The 19,293-nt window shown below is 36.9% G+C and overlaps 3 protein-coding genes across 6 annotated transcripts; 1 reads left to right on the plus strand and 2 right to left on the minus strand.

Annotated features, from left to right (window-relative positions):
* Positions 1 to 2,635: 2,635 nt before the first annotated feature.
* LOC114735515 (probable mediator of RNA polymerase II transcription subunit 26a) lies at positions 2,636 to 5,295 on the minus strand. Its single transcript, XM_028923215.1, has 5 exons — positions 4,882 to 5,295; positions 4,586 to 4,654; positions 3,538 to 3,620; positions 2,843 to 2,901; positions 2,636 to 2,739 (listed from the first exon to the last, which is right to left on the minus strand). Exons 1-5 carry the CDS (start codon positions 5,293 to 5,295, stop codon positions 2,636 to 2,638), a joined length of 729 nt encoding a protein of 242 aa, XP_028779048.1.
* Positions 5,296 to 10,307: 5,012 nt separating this feature from the next.
* LOC114735512 (putative SWI/SNF-related matrix-associated actin-dependent regulator of chromatin subfamily A member 3-like 1) lies at positions 10,308 to 14,315 on the minus strand. Of its 2 annotated transcripts, XM_028923211.1 has the most exons (4): positions 13,855 to 14,315; positions 12,671 to 13,737; positions 12,172 to 12,463; positions 10,308 to 11,355 (listed from the first exon to the last, which is right to left on the minus strand). In XM_028923211.1, exons 1-4 carry the CDS (start codon positions 14,162 to 14,164, stop codon positions 10,547 to 10,549), a joined length of 2,478 nt encoding a protein of 825 aa, XP_028779044.1. In that variant the 5' UTR covers positions 14,165 to 14,315; the 3' UTR covers positions 10,308 to 10,546. The 2 variants fall into 2 exon arrangements, with proteins under 2 accessions (XP_028779044.1, XP_028779043.1); XM_028923210.1 differs by having other exon boundaries at positions 12,671 to 14,315.
* A 733-nt stretch (positions 14,316 to 15,048) lies between these two features.
* LOC114735513 (uncharacterized) lies at positions 15,049 to 17,524 on the plus strand. 3 transcript variants are annotated; one of them, XM_028923212.1, is made up of 3 exons: positions 15,049 to 15,116; positions 16,799 to 17,004; positions 17,108 to 17,524. In XM_028923212.1, exons 2-3 carry the CDS (start codon positions 16,816 to 16,818, stop codon positions 17,201 to 17,203), a joined length of 285 nt encoding a protein of 94 aa, XP_028779045.1. In that variant the 5' UTR covers positions 15,049 to 15,116; positions 16,799 to 16,815; the 3' UTR covers positions 17,204 to 17,524. The 3 variants fall into 3 exon arrangements, with proteins under 3 accessions (XP_028779045.1, XP_028779047.1, XP_028779046.1); XM_028923214.1 differs by lacking the exon at positions 15,049 to 15,116 and adding an exon at positions 15,163 to 15,188; XM_028923213.1 differs by lacking the exon at positions 15,049 to 15,116 and adding an exon at positions 16,250 to 16,600.
* Positions 17,525 to 19,293: the final 1,769 nt, after the last annotated feature.

The following is a 19,293-nucleotide window of genomic DNA, read 5'->3' on the forward strand; positions in this document are numbered from 1 at the left end:
GCCTGTCATCATTGCTGGTCAGGGAAGAGAAAGACAGGCGAAACGAAGCGCAACAGAATTGGCCGCCTGGGGGACGATGGGAAGCGACAGAGGTTTGGAAAAGCGCATCCACCACGCTTACCTAACGCCCATTCAGGCTGTGTATGGGGAACGATGGGATTTGTGCTCTCTCTCCCCCTCTCTCTTTACCTCTTTTTTTTTTTGTCGGGCCAATGAACGGGGCCCTAAGGCCCAATCATATGCTGCTAAGATCCACGTAGCATTTTTACACGCTACGAGCTGTAACGTCGTATCATGGTTATCTCGTCATCATCAATACAATATCATTACAAGAGTAATTCGAGTGGGAATATAATATTTGTAGGATTTAGCGCCCTCCCCCGGGCGGGGGGCGGGCTTCAAGTCAAAGGCGCAATAAAGAAACTATTACCAGCGAAGGCTTGTGATCAATGTCCAGCGTGGGACGACTTGAAAAGTCAAAACCACTCCCTGCATTCAATCCATTTCTCCCAGTGTGGGCCACTTCAAATCCATTCCCAACCGCCTCAATCAAGCGTCCGAATTTCATGATTCCACCAAAGCCACTTCATTATTTAATGCTGCCCATGTTTGTTAACTGGTATATTATCTGCTGGATTAATCGTTCCTTTCATAACCTATCCTCACTCAACCCAGTACGTCATCCACCAAGGCACAAGGGGAGGAACGTGAAAATGATCACTTTATGTTAAGTGATTTTACGCATAAAAAAGTGTCTTGTCTCATAAAATACAAATTTTTTTATATAGTTATTCCCAAACCAAAAGTAATCTTATAATGTAACAATAGAGGAATAACAGGATATATTTATGTGTCTGTCAGTGCTGGCCCCAAAAAAAAAAAATCATGTGACTGTAAATACCATACTGCGCATGACATAACTGACTGACAAGAATCACCGCATGGCGCAATAATTGAGTTGTGGGTTTCGAATGGACTCGACTGTGGGCTTTCATTTGCTTGGACCCATCTCTACATTCTGGGCCCATCCACCAAAACCACGTGCTCTAAATCAGCACCAAAGGGAACGCCCGGCACCTAACTCCTCTAATGACTCATTCGTTCTCCATACGGACGAACAGCAGAGTCTTCCATATGGGCACATCCACCACATAACAACCCCAGATGCGTTGTTGTAATGTCATATGGCGATAAAAGAAAAGTAATTTCGAAGCACGGAAACTTGCAGTTCTCAGCGCATACCCTATATACTCAAATATTTATTCCGGTTCCGACATATCATGAAGGCCTACAGATATATTTATTTGACGACAGAGTTAGAACATAAATATTAAATACAGAACATCCGAGGAGGTAGCTCATAGAATGTAAACTAAATTTGAAATCCGAAGCATGCACTTCATCATCAAACCCAGTGCCGAGCCTTCATTTTCGAGTTTGGTTCTTTCCTGTGAAGAAGATCACCTTCTGGAATTAACTGGATGTTCCTTTTGGCTGTTAAAATAGGAACTGCAGCGTCATTTAAAAGGGGAAAAAGAATACTAGGCGGCAAGCAAAGTAACACCCACACATAAATAGATAACGTAACGCAAGAGGCGGCAAACCTCTCTCATGAGCTTCGTAGCCCACTTGAAGTTTCTTCTCTGAGGTTTCAAGTCTCTCTTCCGTTGCAGTTTTATCGGATGATGACCTGCGTGACTGTATATATAGAGGCAGATGGAATAATCGTATAAGTAGTACTGGTTTAAAACTAAGCTTGGATAATTCAAATTAAAAACGTACCTCGCTCGCGCGGGGACTAGCGTGTCTGGGTTCTGCATTGATACGAAGGGCTCTGTGCCTGTTATGAGGCTCATCATAATTGTGATTTTGACCCTCTTTCTTCACTCTTGGCTTCTCATCTCTGTCTGACGACGCACGTTCAGTCTTTGCAATATTAGGGTTTAGTGCTGACTTGGATGGCTTATGACGACTCAGTTCTTGCTTCGGTGTTTCTAGTTTCTTCCGCCTTATGGATGTGATGAGCTCTGCGTCTTGTTCCTCCAGTTTCCTTTTGGTTCCCATTGAATGGTTCTTCTCCGTCGTCGTTGCATCAGTCTTTTCGACTTTGACGTGGCTCTTGTCGGACGATCCATTGGATCTGCGATGATTTGTGAATTTCTCAACCAATTCTTTCTTTGTTTTCTCTCGTTTCATGGATTCTTGTAGCTTCGGTTCAGTCTCCTTTTCTTTTGCGACATTCCTTTGCCTTTCCCGATCAGTCTCATTATTATCCTTTCCAGTGGCATCTGTTTTCCCCATAGCTAAAAATATAAGCAGTTTTAGCGTTCTTGAATATAATACAAGATAATCCAGATCAGAGAGGCAGAGAGATTTATCAATCAACGACGTAGAAAACGAAAGAAAAGAAAAGAATAATGACTTACTTTCATAATCATCCATGTCGTCAAGGAACTTCTACTCATTTCAAGAAAAGGAGCCCCGTTGTGGCCAACAAAACAGGAGCACATATTCAGATGAATCGATCATGCATAAAATGCTGCAATGCGTAGATGCGTGTATGTCCCCACACACACACACACAAAACAATTCAAAGCTCAAAGAAACAATAGCAAAAGCTGGAAATGTTATATGTTTATACCTCTGAGAACTCCACTGGAGGCTGAGGAACATATTCAACAGAAGGAAATTCTCGCCACTCGTCAAGAACAAATCTAGGCACAGGGTTTTTGGATTTTTCTACATAATGAAAATATGTTAGTAAGCGTCTGTTTCTAATTGACCTCCCTAATAATTAATGAACTCAAGACTGTCGTAAATGTTTAAAATACCGCTTAATTACCTGCAGTAGTTCCTGCCGTTTTATTATCCACAAACTCCACAATCTTTGACTTCCATTGGCTGCGATATAATTGCAAATTAGGAATTACATGTTAACTATCAAATTTAACAATTCAATTCTCTCACGGTACGCCTGCATAATTTCCTTGTTGTTTCAATCAATAATGCCTCTTTCATGACTAATTGTAACCGGCTAATATGAGTTTAATGTTGTAAAATTTTCTTCTATATATATGTGTGTGTGGATGGAATTAATTAATCCCACTCAAGATGTTACGTAAACTTCAGAACCTGCATTAGCGTAAATTTACAAAGCTGGCGTAGTGAGAGGACTGGATCCGGTGCGTGGAGGAAATCACGGGTGGCATGTGTAGAGGGCTCCAATAACAATCGAAGATAACTGATATTACTTTAGAGCCTTTAATGCACGTTCGCGATTCTCTTCATGCATCGTATTTATTCAAAAAAAAAAAATAGAGTTAAAATTTGAGAGAAATATAAGGTTAAAGGCTTTAAATTTGTTTGAGCCGTACCTCTCTTAGTTCCACGTTGATTTGAAAAGATTTAGAGGAGATTTCTTATAAACAGGCTTCTTGCAGGTGTTGGTTTTTCCTATCTGATCAGCTTAATTATGCATGATTGTGTGTGGGAGATTGTTGTGGGAGAAAAGAAAATAAAGGGGCAGAGAATTCATACTCAGCCATAATTGTTGCTAAAAGACTGATCTCCTTCGTCCTGTGGCGCCTAAGATTACTTATTGTTTTCCCTATTTTTGTAGCCTGCACAGATAATCAGAAATACAATACATATATCATTCCGATGCTTATATGGAGGGCATACATATAATTATATAAATACTATATCCAATCTTTAATATAAGAGCTAGTTGACTAATTTGAATAGTTAAGAAAACTAGTTAAGTTGGTTATTTATAATAAATAAATATTGTCTTTCATAAAATGTTTTTATTAATTAAGTATATTGATTATAACTATCATTATTATAAGGACAACTTTAGGAAAAAATGGATAAATATGAAAGACAAAGTGAATTAGGATCTTCTATTTAGGATTAAAATAAAAATTAAATGAGCTCTTATATTAAAAACTCAAGGTAGTATACTCTTGTTAAACTCCTTCTAGCCATCTAGGCGACGGCTAACGGATATAGGGATCATCTAGAGAATTCTTCCCTGTTGCAATGCAACTCTCTGAAGACCTTCAGTCTTCAACATCTCATCTCTATTATTAATATATTTCATATACTTGCCACACTATTTGAAACCTGCATTGAGATTAGATGGGTTGGCACTGCTTTGACTGAGACTTGGCGTTTTATGGCGTTTTTATTATACGGGAGAGTACTATGGACTTTCACCTGAGTGGAAATTGTTAATTAGGTGATGTTTAGTGTGGATAGACTTGTTATTATAAGAAGCTTCTCATCAAATAAAATTATGCGTTATATATGTGTGTATAAGTAGGAGGACTCATCATTAACTTGAGTTTTAAGATTTTATGACATGGTGTTCTCCTTTTAACCCATTTGTTTCTTACCTCATTTCAGGGGCTGCTTCTTGTTTTCATTTTCTTAATACTCTCTCTTAATGATTGTATATTTTGGTTACAAATTAAAATTAGCTTTTTCGAACATCTCGTATTAATTTTCACAAAATCGAATTCATATGATCCTCACTTGATAGAAATCAAAACCAAATCATAAATAACAAATAGTAGAGTCTTACCTCCATAACGAAAACTGATTGAACCACCAATTGCAACTTCTTTAGTGACCCGTAGATTTCACTGTCCGTCTATCAAAAGAAAAAAAAGAAAACGATGAACATAGAGAATAACTCAAGGATGTAATCATCCCAAACGCACGATATACGTGGCCAGGCCAGTAGCCTTTGATTTATCGTCCAGGCATGAATATAAATCTATAGTTTTAGGTTTATTTGAACTAATCAAACCAATTCACAATCACATTGAAATCGAATTACTGTTACCGAAATTGCATGAAGTGGGAGTATGTACTGACCAGCTCGTTGCTCTCAAGCTCATCCCTAATCTGCAAAACACAGCGAACAGTTTCGTCTTCGTCTTCATCGTTGTTTCCTGGTTCATTGGCCTGCTGATCGGTCGCTGTCGCTCCTCCGACTGCGGAATCATCGACGACCTTAGTGCTCTTGTGATGAGCACATGCATTTTCGCAGTGCTGGAAAACTTGTTTAATGGTGCTATGAATATCTCTCTCCGTGATCAACGCAGCAGCAGCACACAACCCAGTGAATTGGCAAGAGTAGAGCCTCTCAACGATCTTGTTTCTGCGAAGTTTGAACTCTTCTGGATCATCCAAAGCAGCAATTCTTATCGCATTGAAGATGATCCGGTAGATGCTGCAGTTTCCACTCTCAAAATATTTTCTCCACTCCTCAAGGCTTTTGGCTTCCATGGCGACAGAGTTTCAATATCTGGGGAATGGGAAATTCGATGAGATTATCCAAAAGGTTTCAAAGTTTGTGACTTTCTGATGATGCTACCAACACTTGAACTTGGTTATATAGGTGTGAGAAATGAGAGGAAAGGTGGTGTTCTTTTTCCCTGGGGATGCGTTTCTGAGGAAGAAAAGAAAAGGAAGAAAAGCGGGAAATTAAAAGAGAAATCCACAGATGCAGCCTGAAACAAGCAAAATGGTGGTTTTGATTAGTGAATCTGGCCTGGGTTTTCATCCGGCCAAAGATTATATACAAGGAATTCAGAGGCGTCTGTGAAAGAAAATAAATTAATTTGAAGGGATTTCCTTTTAATGATCCTGCAATTGTGTAATAATGCTTATTTTCTCAGCATTAATTGCTTTTGGCTCTGTCATAAAATTGGCAAATTAAATTCACTGCTCTGCCTTAAGCGAAACTAACTTTGAGAACATCGATACAATATTTGACAACGTCCCAAGAACTCTCAGGCTTTTTCCAGAAAATAGGCTACGAAATGGCAGTTTTAATTAAGGACTCAGCGCCCCAAAACCTGATCCTACGGTTATGTACAAAACGTTCTTCTCACTGATTCAATTTTTTTTTTTGGCAAAAAGTGCTGCTTACGGAAAAGGCGGGGAATTTTTTTAAAATGAATTTTCACAGATAAATTGGGTAGCCATACCCGATACAAATTCATTAGAAGACTCCATCAGATTAATAAGAAAGCATCAATGGCGAGTGAATGATTAGTGCCCCGCCTCCCCCCCCCCCCCAAACAAAAAGGGTTTCATGTAATGCTTTATTACCAGACAAACAATACAAACATGCCATTAATGGACGTTCAATGTTCCATGATGTTTATTGTCTGATCATTAATTTCTGAATATGCTAATTAAAGGAAATAATGTTTTCGTTCGTCGAACCAGAAAATTTCCTACTTAATAGGGGACTATATGTAATCTGTGTTCTGTAACAAAAGATTTGTCAAGGATTACATTTTATTTTATGAGTTAAGATTTCAAATATATAATGAATTGACTGCTTTCACTATATAGAAAGCACAAAAAAAAAAATCAATTTCGAATAATTTGGTGAAAATAAATATAATTAATTTATTGTGAATTTCAAAAACATATAAAATTTAAATTAAAATTCTTATATTTGTAAATTTAAAGTAAATTAGAAGATATTAATTACTGAACTTATTTTAATCAATAAATATTGAAATTTCAAAGCTAGAAATTTGGAAATTAAAATTGTACTAACATTTATTTGATAGAGGCTTAAATTAAAGTAAATGACTCACTATGAATCAATCTAAAAATCAACGTGCTTCTGTGTCCCGTTAACGATTGTTGTTCTAATGCTTTGACTCTAATTTTGTCCTTTCACTACTTGTATTTGTATCTATTTATATTATAAAATTAATTTAAAATAGTTTTTAAACATGTGAACAGAAGAATATAAAGTAAAGAAACCACGACGAACGGAAAATTAATAGGGTTCCGAAGGCTAGAAGGAAGTATAAAAAGAAGGTAAAAATATACTCCGTGTACCTTAATTTTCTGCCACATGCATACAATCCAACTCGATTTTTAAGATTTCAATTGTATTCTAGATGCCAGTATTTTAATTTTGTTTGATTTTTTTCCCGGTCTTATCGATCTACTGGTCAATCAATATGTTTTGAATATCTCATTGCCTTTAATAAGTATTAGGGAAAATGACACTAAAATACCACTTGAATTTCAAAAAGACAAATAAGAGACCTGAATAAGCAAAATGACAAAGAAGGCATCAGGTACCAATCTGGAATTTTGATTTTTGGCCTAAAGACTGAATTGCCTTTATTGTGTTCGCCTCCGCCCAACGAAAGCAATTCCCCCCACTCGGCGAAAGAGAAACTGCTCCCACTTGGCGAAACCAATCCATCTACTCGGTGAAACTAATCCCTCCCCTTAGTGAAACCGAATCCCTCTACTCGATGAAACTAATCCCTCCACTCCACGAAACCGAACCCCCTCCAGTTGACGAAACTAAATCCTTCGCATCACCATTCTGTAGAGATTGTTGATTTGGTGGGTTTTGGTTGTGGGAAAGAGGATTTGTAGTGAGAGAGGGAGTGAACCTGTGGGAAAGACGAAGCGGAAATCAGAAAACAATGGCAAGCAATTACGTAACGTAACTGCTGTCATATGCCTGCTGGTTTTTGGTAAATCCCATTACGTGAATGGTAAATTTCACTATACATGTAGTTAATTATGAATTTTACAAAATACATATTGTGATTTACAACTTTTGTAGTGAAAGTGACTACTTTGTTAATGGGTTTTGCAACCTGTTTTCAGGAGATAAACAACTTGTTTGTAAAAACTAATAAAATTTCACGCTAAATTTGACAAAACGTATAGTGGGATTTACAACTTCCGTAGTAAAATTGACCACTTATTCAATGGGTTTTGTAACTTGTTTTCAGGGGATGAGCAGCTTGTTTCTAAAACTAATAAAATTTCCTACTAAATTTAACAAAACACATAGTGAGATTTACAACTTTCGTAGTGAAAATTACCACTTCTTAAATGAGTTTTGCAACCTCTTTTTAAGGAATTGGCAACTTGTTTCTAAAAACCAATAAAATTCCATGCTGAATTTTACAAAACATAGAGTGATATTTACAACTTTTGTAGTGAAAATTACCACTTCTTAAATGAGTTTTGCAACCTCTTTTTAAGGGATTGGCAACTTGTTTCTAAAAACCAATAAAATTCCATGCTGAATTTTACAAAACACACAGTGATATTTACAACTTTTGTAGTGAAAATTACCACTTCTTAAATGAGTTTTGCAACCTCTTTTCAGGGGATAAGCAACTTGTTTCTAAAAATCAATAAAATTTGACGCTGAATTTTACAAAACACACAGTGATATTTACAACTTCTATAGTGAAAATGACCACTTCTTAAATGAGTTTTGCAACCTCTTTTCAAGGGATTGACAACTTGTTTCTAAAAACCAAGAAAATTCCATGCTGAATTTTACAAAACACAGAGTGATATTTACAACTTTTGTAGTGAAAATTACCACTTCTTAAATGAGTTTTGCAACCTCTTTTCAGGGGATGAGCAACTTGTTTCTAAAAATCAATAAAATTTGACACTGAATTTTACAAAACACACAGTGATATTTACAACTTTTATAGTGAAAATGACCACTTCTTAAATGGCTTTTGCAACCAGTTAATTCAACGTGACTACAAAAGTTGTCACTTTTATTAGTTTTTACAAACAAGTTGTTTATCTCCTGAAAACAGGTTGCAAAACCCATTAACAAAGTAGTCACTTTCACTACAACAGTTGTAAATCACAATATGTATTTTGTAAAATTCATAATTAACTACATGTATAGTGAAATTTACCATTCACGTAATGGGATTTACCAAAAACCAGCAGGCATATGACAGCAGTTACGTTACGTAATTGCTTGCCAGTTTTCTGATTTCCGCTTCATCTTTCCGCTTCGGTTCACTCCCTCTCTCACTACAAATCCTCTTTCCCACAACCAAAACCCACCAAATCAACAATCTCTACAGAATGGTGATGCGAAGGAGTAAGATAATAGCATTTCCAACATTCTTCTTTCCTTCTTCCCGCATTTCATCAGCGTCGGTCTTCCTCTCTCCTTTCTCTCACTTTCAACTTTCGGTCTTCCCCCATTTCATCAGGGCATTTTGGTCTTTTGGCAGAAAATATGAATTCCAGATTGGTACCCAGTGCCCTATTTGTCATTTTGCTTATTCAGGTCCCTTATCTGTCTTTTTGGAATTCAAGTGGTATTTTATTGTCATTTTCCTTAAGTATTATATATATATATATAATACAAAATAAATTGTTTTTTTGGGGTGAATAGACGCATTGTTTGATTTGTTTTGGCCAAGCACTGGTTGATAAATGGATTTGCGTTATTTTACCCCGTTAACAATCCCATACTATTATTATTATTAGAAAAAATCTCCAAAAAAAATCTAAAATTTAAAATTATAAATAAAAAATGACTGCAAAAATTTGGTGTCATTTGCTTTTTAAATGTCTTTAATTATTATTAAAGTGTTTTAAAATCTTAAGTTTTAAAAGTATTTTTTTGACATCATCATTATTATTATTATTATTATTATTTCCTCCCTTCAGTTCGGCCCCATCATAAAGAGGCCCAACAAAGTAAGTTTTTTTTTTTCCTGGCCGTTCAGCTAATATACCTTGTGTCCCTGTGGTTAATTGATCGGAAGAATTACACTCACGTTTTAGAGGAAAAAAATAATTACTAAAAAATTTTAATGGCTGGGAGTTAAAATACATCATCATTTTCTACTATAGAATTTATTATTATAAGCTGTTCATTTGTTATGAGGTTTTTTGTGTGAATATATTCCTTATTTGGGACCTTACTACAGTTCTCTCTGTTTGATATCCATATGCCATACATTTATGATATTAAAGTGATTGGTGACATCACATTATTTGGATGAGTTGGCAATACGTATAGTCGTTTTTTATGCCATTATACGCATAGCCATTTTATTTTGAGAGATTTTGTTAAAATCATTTAATATGTTTCCTTTAATATTTAGAAAAAGGAGTACTTAAAAAAAATCAACACACACGTTTGTAAATAACTAGACTAGCTTTTAATCAATATAAATTAATTATCCAATTATTACATAAAAAGCTGAGGTTGGTAACCTTCCAAATACATTTCGATGCTGGTTGAAGTTCAGGAGAACTTTATTTCATGTCCCAAAAAAGAGAAAAATACTTCATTCATAACCGTCACTTCAAAAATTGCATTCCATTATTGTGAAGAATAGTGCAGAAGTTGATCGGCCTTTACTTGTTTGTCCTTAGATACACTAAATCTTGTTTAGAAGTTTGAAAGGTCTCAAAAGATAAAGAATCACCAACAAAAATATAGATTCAAGAGATAATAACACCCAAAGGAAAAGCAAAACAAGTATACTTGCTTATCAGTGGAACCAAGAATCTCAAAATGGAAGCCTGTGCGCATGCTGCCATTACATTGGGCATGTTGAATGTTCCTGGTTGGGAACGGCAAAAGCATTTGGCCAAAAATGGACAAAAAAACAGACGAGAACATACGTACATGAACACAACATGGGACATACATGCACTACCATTTGATGTTAACCATCAACTAATATTGACATAAGAACAAAGCTCACAAGGACAAGAGCATTCGGAAATCATCCCCTCCAACTTCCCTACCGTCCTTTGCTTTCCTCTTTCCAAACGCTTCCTTTGCAAGCTGCTGCTTCTTCTCTTGCAACTCCAATATCCTCTCTTCAATGCTGTTTTTAGCAATCAATCTTACAATCTTCACCTCCTCTTTCTGTCCAATGCGGTGCACACGATCCATTGCCTGTTCCTCCACTCCTGGGTTCCACCATGGCTCCAATAAGTATACTCTGGAGGCGGCTGTCAGATTTATACCTGTGCCTGTAGCCTTGAGGCTTGCCAGTAGAACAATGGGTTCATCTGTTCCTCCAGCTGCAAATTCTTCCATAACTCGAACCCTTCGTTTAGCATTCATGGTCCCGTCAAGGCGCAGTGTCTTGAAACCAGCTGCCTTCAGAGGTTGTTCCAGTAAGATCAGCATCTTACGAAATTGAGAAAACACAACTGATTTTGCAGATGGATGTTGATCCCTTGAGGCAACAAGAAGTTTCACCAGAGCAGATACTTTAGAGGATAAGCTTGTCTTGTCCGAAGAGAGTCCAGCAGCATCAGCATCAGAAGATTGAGGTGGGGCGGAGAACAAGTCAGATTCGTTGAGGGGGTGACGACAAAGGGGACAACAGGCTTTGCTCCGCTGTAGGGTTTTCAGAATACAAGCTTGGCAGAATATGTGAGCACAGCATGTAATTACAATATCCGTTGGCGGAGAAATACATATTGGACAGTCAAAATCTTCACCATCTTGCAGCACCTCTACCAACTTTTGCAGCAATTCCGGGTTATTGGAAACATCTGTTTAAACACAAAATATAAAGCAAGCATTAAACAAATGTAAAATTATGTTAACAGGTTCATTGTTGCCTGCATTTTCAGATTCTTTGATAGTTTGTCACAATTAAATCAATTAACATAAGAAAGAAACAAGGCAGATGTTGACCTCAGAACAGAAATAATCATGACTCATGACTCAACTATGTATTTTTCAGTAAAGGAATGTCATTGAACTTTCCGGCAACATATTAATATATATAACATTTTCGGACCAGTTAGATATTCTACAGTTGGCTGATACAAGAAACAAGAATAGCATCAAATTCTTCACAACTATGTCTTAGAAATCCTAACACAGATTCATTTTAAAGCCAATTAAACTTTAATCTCCTTTTAAAACAAGAAAAAGTATCGTTATGAGGTACAAAATATGGCATTGATATTTCCAACCTAAAACAATCTTCCTTTTTTGAATAAAATAACTTTGATCTCATAGACATTAAGTGATCCCCGGTAGGGTGGTCTGCACTGACCTTTTCATGATCGTCAATCATGACATATGGGAAAGGACATTACCTAAAGGAATCAAAGAAATTTTATAGCACATGGTTTGATATGTTTACAAATTATATAGAAACTTCCAAATTCCATGCATGCTCAGCTTCAAGGAATAATGGCGGCAAGAAAAGGAAAGCATGAGAAATCTAACAAACCAGATACACAAAGTAAGTATCTACTTAATTCAGTCCTACATCACAGTTATTAGTGGCGTCAGAAATCAGAGGTTGAAAAAACAAGTAGTTTAAAAAGAAAATGTTAAACTGCGAACTTTGGTACCTTCGATGCTATTAGAAGGGAGTAAAGATTTGATATCTGATGGGCACAATGCCATATCAGTACAAATTTGTCGAAGCCGTAAAATTATACCAAGTACAGTGGAATAGTTGCGCGTTATGCTTCCGTCATTAAAATAACCTGCCACTATGTTCTTTGCTCTCGATTCTATCTGATCATATAGTTTCCGTTCTTCCTCAAGAAGTTCCACAAAACAAGTCTCTACAGTTTTTGGAGGCAATCCCACCAATGCTTTATCCTTCGTTCTTCGCAATGAAATTGTTGCCATCAAGACCTACACCACAAGTAAACATTAAAGAAAACAAGTGGCAACATTAACCAATGATACATTCATTATGTTTCTGCATACAAAGAGAAGTAGCACGAAGTCCACAAATCAAGCCTAGAGCTAGAATAATGGTGCGCTATCATTTAAATATTGCCATAAGTAGGTGACCTTGGATCTTATAAGCGAACAACAGGAACTGATGCATGATAATACCTGAAGACGTAAGAGTCCGTTTGGGTTTCTTTCAACAAGAGGAAGCTGCACCAAGCTCTGCCAATAACTCTTTGTTGAAAATGGTTGAAAGCGTAAAAATGCCATGAGAGAAAATAAATCATATAAACCATTTTGAATTGGTGTCCCTGTAACAGCCCACCTCCGCTCAGCTACAATTTTCATGACAGCTTGACTTTGTTTAGCATTCACATTTTTGATTACATGTGCTTCATCCAAAATGACCCTCCACCAATATACTTTATTTATGGGTGAGTCTGGAGAAGATTCTTCAGTAGCTAAGGTCGTGTATGTGGTTAATACTAAATCATACATCTTAAGTTCTTCAGCATCCTCGGTCCTTTTATCACCATAATACATGTACGTCTTCAATGTTCCTGGTTTAGTATGTTCTTCTAACTGTGATATCCATGTTGAAATTACAGAAGCGGGGCACACAACCAAGGTAGTCTTCATATTCATGCCAGTTGAAGGTGTGACATCTGCAGCAACAGATTTTCCTTTTACATGGCCCCTTGAAGAAGTACTCTCAGTCTTGCGTTTTTTTTCTGATCCAGTGATCTGTTTATTTGTTCCTCTCCTCTTACCCTTCTTACCACTTGAGACAGCGAATCCTTCATTGCGCCCCCCATTTTCATCATGCTTCCCTTCTTCCGTATTTAGAGAAATAGAATCTTTATCAAGAGCAATTAAGGAAAGTAAAGTTAAGGTCTTGCCTAATCCCATATCATCTGCTAGAATACCACCTCGCAAAGGCTCTGGCCTTGTGTTCGTATGATAATTAGTCAAAACATTCACAAAGGCTCCATCTTTCTCTTCCCAAAATGGCGGCAATTCACCAGAATTCTCTCGATGAACTAACCACCCCAAGCCTTCCTTCTGATGTAGGAAAAGATTAGACTTGATGACACTTCGAGGAGGCTCCAAAGCTTCCAATATACCCTTTTTGCTAAAATTCTCATCAACCAACTTAAAAATCTCATCTACACTCTTAAAATCATTCTTAGCCTTCCTTTCTTTCACAGCCATAGACTCTGACAACGTAGAAGCTGCATCAGACACTAAAATTAAAGCTAACCCAGCGTCTGAAATCACGTCTTTCACGGTTGGAAAAGCCTCAATCGTCGCAAATATATGAATTTGACAAGGAATCTTGAATTTGTTACCAGAGTACGTTTTGGGCACAATGCCTTCCACAATGATGAGCTCGGAGTCTATCAAGGGAGACAGTACGGCAGCGACGGAGCGCTCAATATGCCCAACCTGAGTTGCTCTAGTGTTGAGGACCCTAATGGCGTTCTCATCGTAGGGGTTGAGAGGTTCACGGACCAGACCAACCATTTCACGGCCACTGATGGTGCCCGAATAGTACTTAACCCCAACGATGTGGGCGCAGACGAAGCCAAGCAGGTATCTTTCCGACGAAGCACCTTGAGAAGATTGATCAGTTGGGTCGATGAATTCATCATATTCCATGAGCGATTACTTAACCTTTTCGGAAGTGATTAAAACTTCGATGAAGGAGAGCGAGAGGTTCAAGCGTGAAGGTGGGCCCAAATGCGCGGTGTATTAGAATCCGAGTCAGGGGTTACAAGGCAGCAAGGCAGGGGTTTTCTTATGAGAGGGTCAAGGCGGGGGTTTTTGAGTTTCAAGCATTTCTTTGAACGCTGAATCCAACCGACTTCGACGCCGTTTTCCGTTCTTTATTCTTTAGACATTTTTCATAATACTCTTAATTAGAAAATACAGACAATAATATATTCAAATTTTCAATGACAGTCGTATATAAGTAACCCAACAGGTAAAAGAAATTCATTCATTCATCCAAGACAACTTTAAAACCCTGTAGGGTGCGACAGTGCGAGTTATATTTTTAATTTTGTCCCTCCCATTAAACTATTCACAGATTAAATGAAATATAAATTTTTTTATTTTAAAGTTCACCAGATTAGGGTTTTCTGTTCACTTTTTTTTTTTAGAGGCCGGAGGAAAACTATGAGTTTTTTTTTAATAAAGTCTCAAAGAATTAAATTAATAAAGTTAGATTATCGGTCAAGTATTTTTTTTGCCAGAAATCGGTCAAGTATTTCAAAAAAAATAAATTGACAAGGATCTTAATTACAAATTAAAAGTTACATTACAAACTTAAATACCATATTTATAATACGAATTTTAAATTTATTTTTATTTAAGCTAACATTTACCGCACATTTTAAAAACTTTCATCAAATTTAATTATCATTAATTTATTTTTCATAAAAGAAATCTTATTTCTCATTCTTCCTTTTTCTTCAGAATAAAATATAAATAAATATAAATATTTCTTTCTTGGAGAAAAAGAAGACACGATCCTTGAATTCCTATATTACGCTGTCGGAACTCAAGACCTCTCTGATCAAAGCTGCTCGCTATTGCCATCGAAATTCAGGTATTTGCGTCTCTGTGTTTTTCAATATATATTCTCTTATGCATTAATTGACAATCCCCCTTCATTCTCACGGTAAGTAGTTTAGCGTGTTCATGATTTTCCCTCCATAGTTCTTCACCTGCTATTGTGTAGATTTGAAAGTGGTTCAGTATTTGCTCATCATGATTTTCTATGTCTTTGCTGCGACTCTAGATGTGCCTTTATCTTTAGAGTCGTTGATGAAGTCTTGATTGTGTAAGGGTTTAGCGTCACGCCTGCAACGCGTTCCAGTCACAAAAAGTAAATCTTTCCGTCAGCCGTATCGCCGTATCTATTTCTCATCTGTTATCATTTCAATGAGGCAAACGGGACGGTTGGCTCGTCTCCCCCGCCTCGGATAGCTTCCCAGCCTTCCCTCTTGTTTTCCTTAGTGAAGCACCCAAAGGTTTCTCAGTTTAAATTGCCCAGGAAGGATCCTGGAATCTCACAGATGATTTGACTTGCTTTTCTTCTTTACAAATTTCATCCGAACAATCTATTTTATGACTTTAAAGCCTCCTGCAATGGCTTTTAAGCAAAGCAAATGGCCTTCAAATGAGGTCTTATGTTAATTTCATCTATCGTCTCGTACCCTCGTAGTCCCGCAAACCAATGGGAAAAGTAAGAAATTTTAGGTATGACGCAACCTTCTTCCCCTGTCCGCAAGACAATTGTTTGTGTCCCGGTATGATGTCTTTAGAAAAGGTTGATTAGTGCTTTGTTCTGTACTTTAAAATTTGCCTGACTGGTGTGTAAGTTGGTATACTTAAAGTTGGGTCTTATTTCTAGCACAACCGTAACCCCTCTTGTGTTATTGTGACTGACTGGACAGGACATGCTTGTTTCTTTGTATTTTGCTTATATAAATAAAAGTCTATCGGTGGTGAATCCTATATTTTTTCTGGGCATTTTGGATGTGCTAATTTTTTCTTGGGAAATAATCTGTTTCTCTGTGATAATGAAAATAACTTATTTATATCATGCTTTCATTGTGTGACTATTTTTGGAGTGAATCTGGGTTTTTTAGTTTGTGGATATTGCTGGTACCTCTATGTAAGTGATAATTTTTGACGTCTGAATCTGCGTATATGAATGTTTTATCTTGTAGCAAAGGGCATGCAGTTTTATTTATTTAAGAAGAAGAATAATTATGCATGTGGTAGCTTAGTTGCTCTTCTTTGATTCCATCTATCAACAATTGAAGTGTTTTGTATTTTTTATTAATTATATTTCCATATTATTCATATGAGATGCGATGTCATCCTTTCTATATGAGGGCTTTGATTTAGTGCCAGTGAAGTTACAGAACCACGTTGAATGCTTGAGCTGTAACGTATTACAGCATTGGAATAATATAAGGACGCTTTTTTCTTTGGTTGCGTGACCCCAAGTTGATGCAGTGCCTCCTTTGTTCCATTTGATTGAGCGGACTAGACGCTTTTATCAGTAACCTTGATACATAGGATGTACAAGTTTGACTTTATTGAGCTTATATTTGACCCTTCTATTAGCATGAATTATAAAATTCAAATGATGATTAAAAATCATGATTTGGATTTCTTTTTTCCTTTTCAAAATTTTACCTTATAAAAAGTTTTGCTGTCTTCATTGCCTGTATAATACCTGTTCTCAGTCCTTTGAGCTCTGCCTTAGTTTTGTATCAGTTGTTGAGTCTTGAGGCATGGACAATCAGAAAAACGAACACGAAAAGTCTACTTCTTCAGCTGCTACTGCCACAGCTGTTACCTCATGTCGGAAGAAGAAGAATGAGCAAGCTACGTTCTTGGAGGATTTGAAGGATCATGTTGATGAGTTTATCCATGCTTCTATGGATGAACACAAAACTTGCTTTAAGAAAACCATTCAAAAGGTTTGACTCTTGAAGCTTTTCTTGAGAACTCTCATGCTTGCATCGCCTTTTGGTCTTGTCTTTGTGCTGTCTCCTGATACGGTGTGATTGTGGATTGATTTAGATGTTTGGTTTGTCCAAAGTTGTTGCGGAAAGGAGCTCTGATACTACCAAAGAAGTTGAAAGCTCTCTACCTCTGCGGACAACTGTACAAGAGTAGAATCCCAAGACTTTGACCCTTTCGTTTGGCAATACCCCGTATGCACGTAGGTTAAATGCATAGAAGCTCTGAGGCCCAAAAATAAATTTGAGAGGCCTCATCTCCCTGTGTTGTTTCATGTCAGCCATGTAAATCCCCCCCCCTCCTTGGTTTCTTTTCTTTTATATTTCCCGTCCTGTTGAGAGCTGAACTTGGTGGTGGTAGTTACTTACCCTGAACAAGTGGTTTTATTGAATCTGGTAGCACTTGAATTCCAACAATCCGGTCCGTTTCTGTAAAAGTTGAGCAGTTTTGTAACGTACTTTATAACTTAGTTGTTCAGTCGGTTCTTATGAAGGCCCTAAATAATGCTATGTTGAAAGCTTTTCATGTTTGTAGAAGAGAAGCTAAAATAACAGAAGGCACACTGGTATATCTGCTTTCAACTAACCTACGAAAGGAAGAAGAAATTTATGCGAATGAATGGTATTTAGAGAAACATGATGATAATCATTCCCATTTGGAGGGACAGAAAGACCATTCCCCCGCACTCAATCTGCAGTAGCTAATTCTATTTATGTTTTGCTTGTAATCGTTTTAATCTTGCTAAATATCAGTAACGAATCATGTGGCCTGTATTTTTCCCCCAGTTTAGAAACATGCACGGTTCGTTCAATAGATGAGCTCATTCTCATTCATTTGGGGCTTTGGGCCATGCAACATCTGTGAATCAATAAGATCGATTGGGCCAAGTGGCTCAAAAGAAGGTCCACTGAGAACCAAATCCAAGACTAGAATGGCTGAATGTGAATTAGCGACCGGATGACTTTTACTTCTCTTGATACAGTTCCAGACTAGCTTCCCCTGGGCCCTGTGCTTCATGATCACATCACATGGGATTGTGATCCGCTGATAGTTTAATCTCGTTTGTTTGCTCCCTTGTAACACTAAAAGAAAAAAAATAAAATTCAAAAATTTGACTTGAAGTCGAGAGTTAAGCGAGTGGGAGTCCCGTGAATAAGAATTAGAGAAAATGAAGGGGTAATTATGGTTCGGGAATGAAGAATAATTGCTTGTTCGTGAATGGAGATGGGCGAGAAGAGTTAGTTCAACTAAACCGACCTAACGCGACTCAAACCATCCAATAGGAGTCTCATTTGCTTTACGCTCCGGACAATCCCATTCTTAGTCATTTTTTGCAGGTACTATTACTAGCCAGCAAAATACTGTCTACCTTAAAATAAAAATCGAAATGTTTCCAACATCAGTACAGTACATGCACGTGAATATTTTTATAACATTCCATGAAAGGCTCGTTAAAGATAAGAACAGTTCAGTACAGGGAGGGTGCAGTTGAATAGATAATTGTTAAATTCGTCCTGGGTATAGATCATAGAGGGGACACAATTCCGCGTCCTTTTCCTTTTAGTCTAAATATAATAATGGATGAGCTTTTGGGGTCAAGAAACTTAAATTAATTTAGTTTCATTCCCATCCTAGATTTGCTTATACCAAGGGTTTCCATATTGGTTTGTTGTATAAGCATGTCAATATCTAGTATCGTGATGGAATAGGAATTTGCTGTCATCTGTACCGGAAAAAGAATAATGCCATCATGACACTCGAACAGGTGTCATTTTTTAATTTCTATATTGAAGAGCTAGTGAAATACTTCATTGGAACTATAAGCAACATTAATTTATGTTTTCTTAGTTTAAACTTTTGAGAATGTAAGATTTTCTTATTCTTAGAGTCTATCGTATATTAATTTTGAATAACTATTTTTTTTTATAAGCACAAAAACCTAGTCTTTTTTATTTGTGGGGATGATGATGACAACTTACATCACATACTGGCATCATGAAAATATTTGTAATTTTTGGGTGAGAATGAAGATACTATACTACTAAACACATACTAAATGACTTGTTCAAGTATATGTTTTAAGATCAAACATGTCGTTGCTTTGAAGAGCTTGCAAGGGCTAGAAACTTGAAATCCATGTCTCAACTTAAGGAGGACTGGGGAGCGAAAAGACCTGGGTACTCAAGCTGCTTAATGGAGCAATACTTGCATGCGCAAACTTTCAGCAGCAGCATACTGCTTTAACC

The sequence above is a fragment of the Neltuma alba genome, unplaced genomic scaffold (assembly GCF_004799145.2).
Source record: "Neltuma alba isolate B1F8T4 unplaced genomic scaffold, ASM479914v2 tig00013215_pilon, whole genome shotgun sequence".
Classification (NCBI taxonomy): domain Eukaryota; kingdom Viridiplantae; phylum Streptophyta; class Magnoliopsida; order Fabales; family Fabaceae; genus Neltuma; species Neltuma alba.

Coding starts and splice junctions, on each gene's coding strand:
- LOC114735515 (XM_028923215.1), bottom strand. CDS start 5,295: ATGGAAGCCAAAAGCCTTGAGGAGTGGAGAAAATATTTTGAGAGTGGA. Junction 3,621..4,585: donor AATCAGTTTTCGTTATGGAG/GTAAGACTCTAC, acceptor TTATCTGTGCAG/GCTACAAAAATAGGGAAAAC. Junction 2,740..2,842: donor AACGGCAGGAACTACTGCAG/GTAATTAAGCGG, acceptor TTCATTATGTAG/AAAAATCCAAAAACCCTGTG.
- LOC114735512 (XM_028923210.1), bottom strand. CDS start 14,164: ATGGAATATGATGAATTCATCGACCCAACTGATCAATCTTCTCAAGGT. Junction 12,464..12,670: donor ACGGACTCTTACGTCTTCAG/GTATTATCATGC, acceptor CTTGTGGTGTAG/GTCTTGATGGCAACAATTTC. Junction 11,356..12,171: donor CCCTTCTAATAGCATCGAAG/GTACCAAAGTTC, acceptor GTGTTTAAACAG/ATGTTTCCAATAACCCGGAA.
- LOC114735513 (XM_028923212.1), top strand. CDS start 16,816: ATGGACAATCAGAAAAACGAACACGAAAAGTCTACTTCTTCAGCTGCT. Junction 17,005..17,107: donor TTAAGAAAACCATTCAAAAG/GTTTGACTCTTG, acceptor GGATTGATTTAG/ATGTTTGGTTTGTCCAAAGT.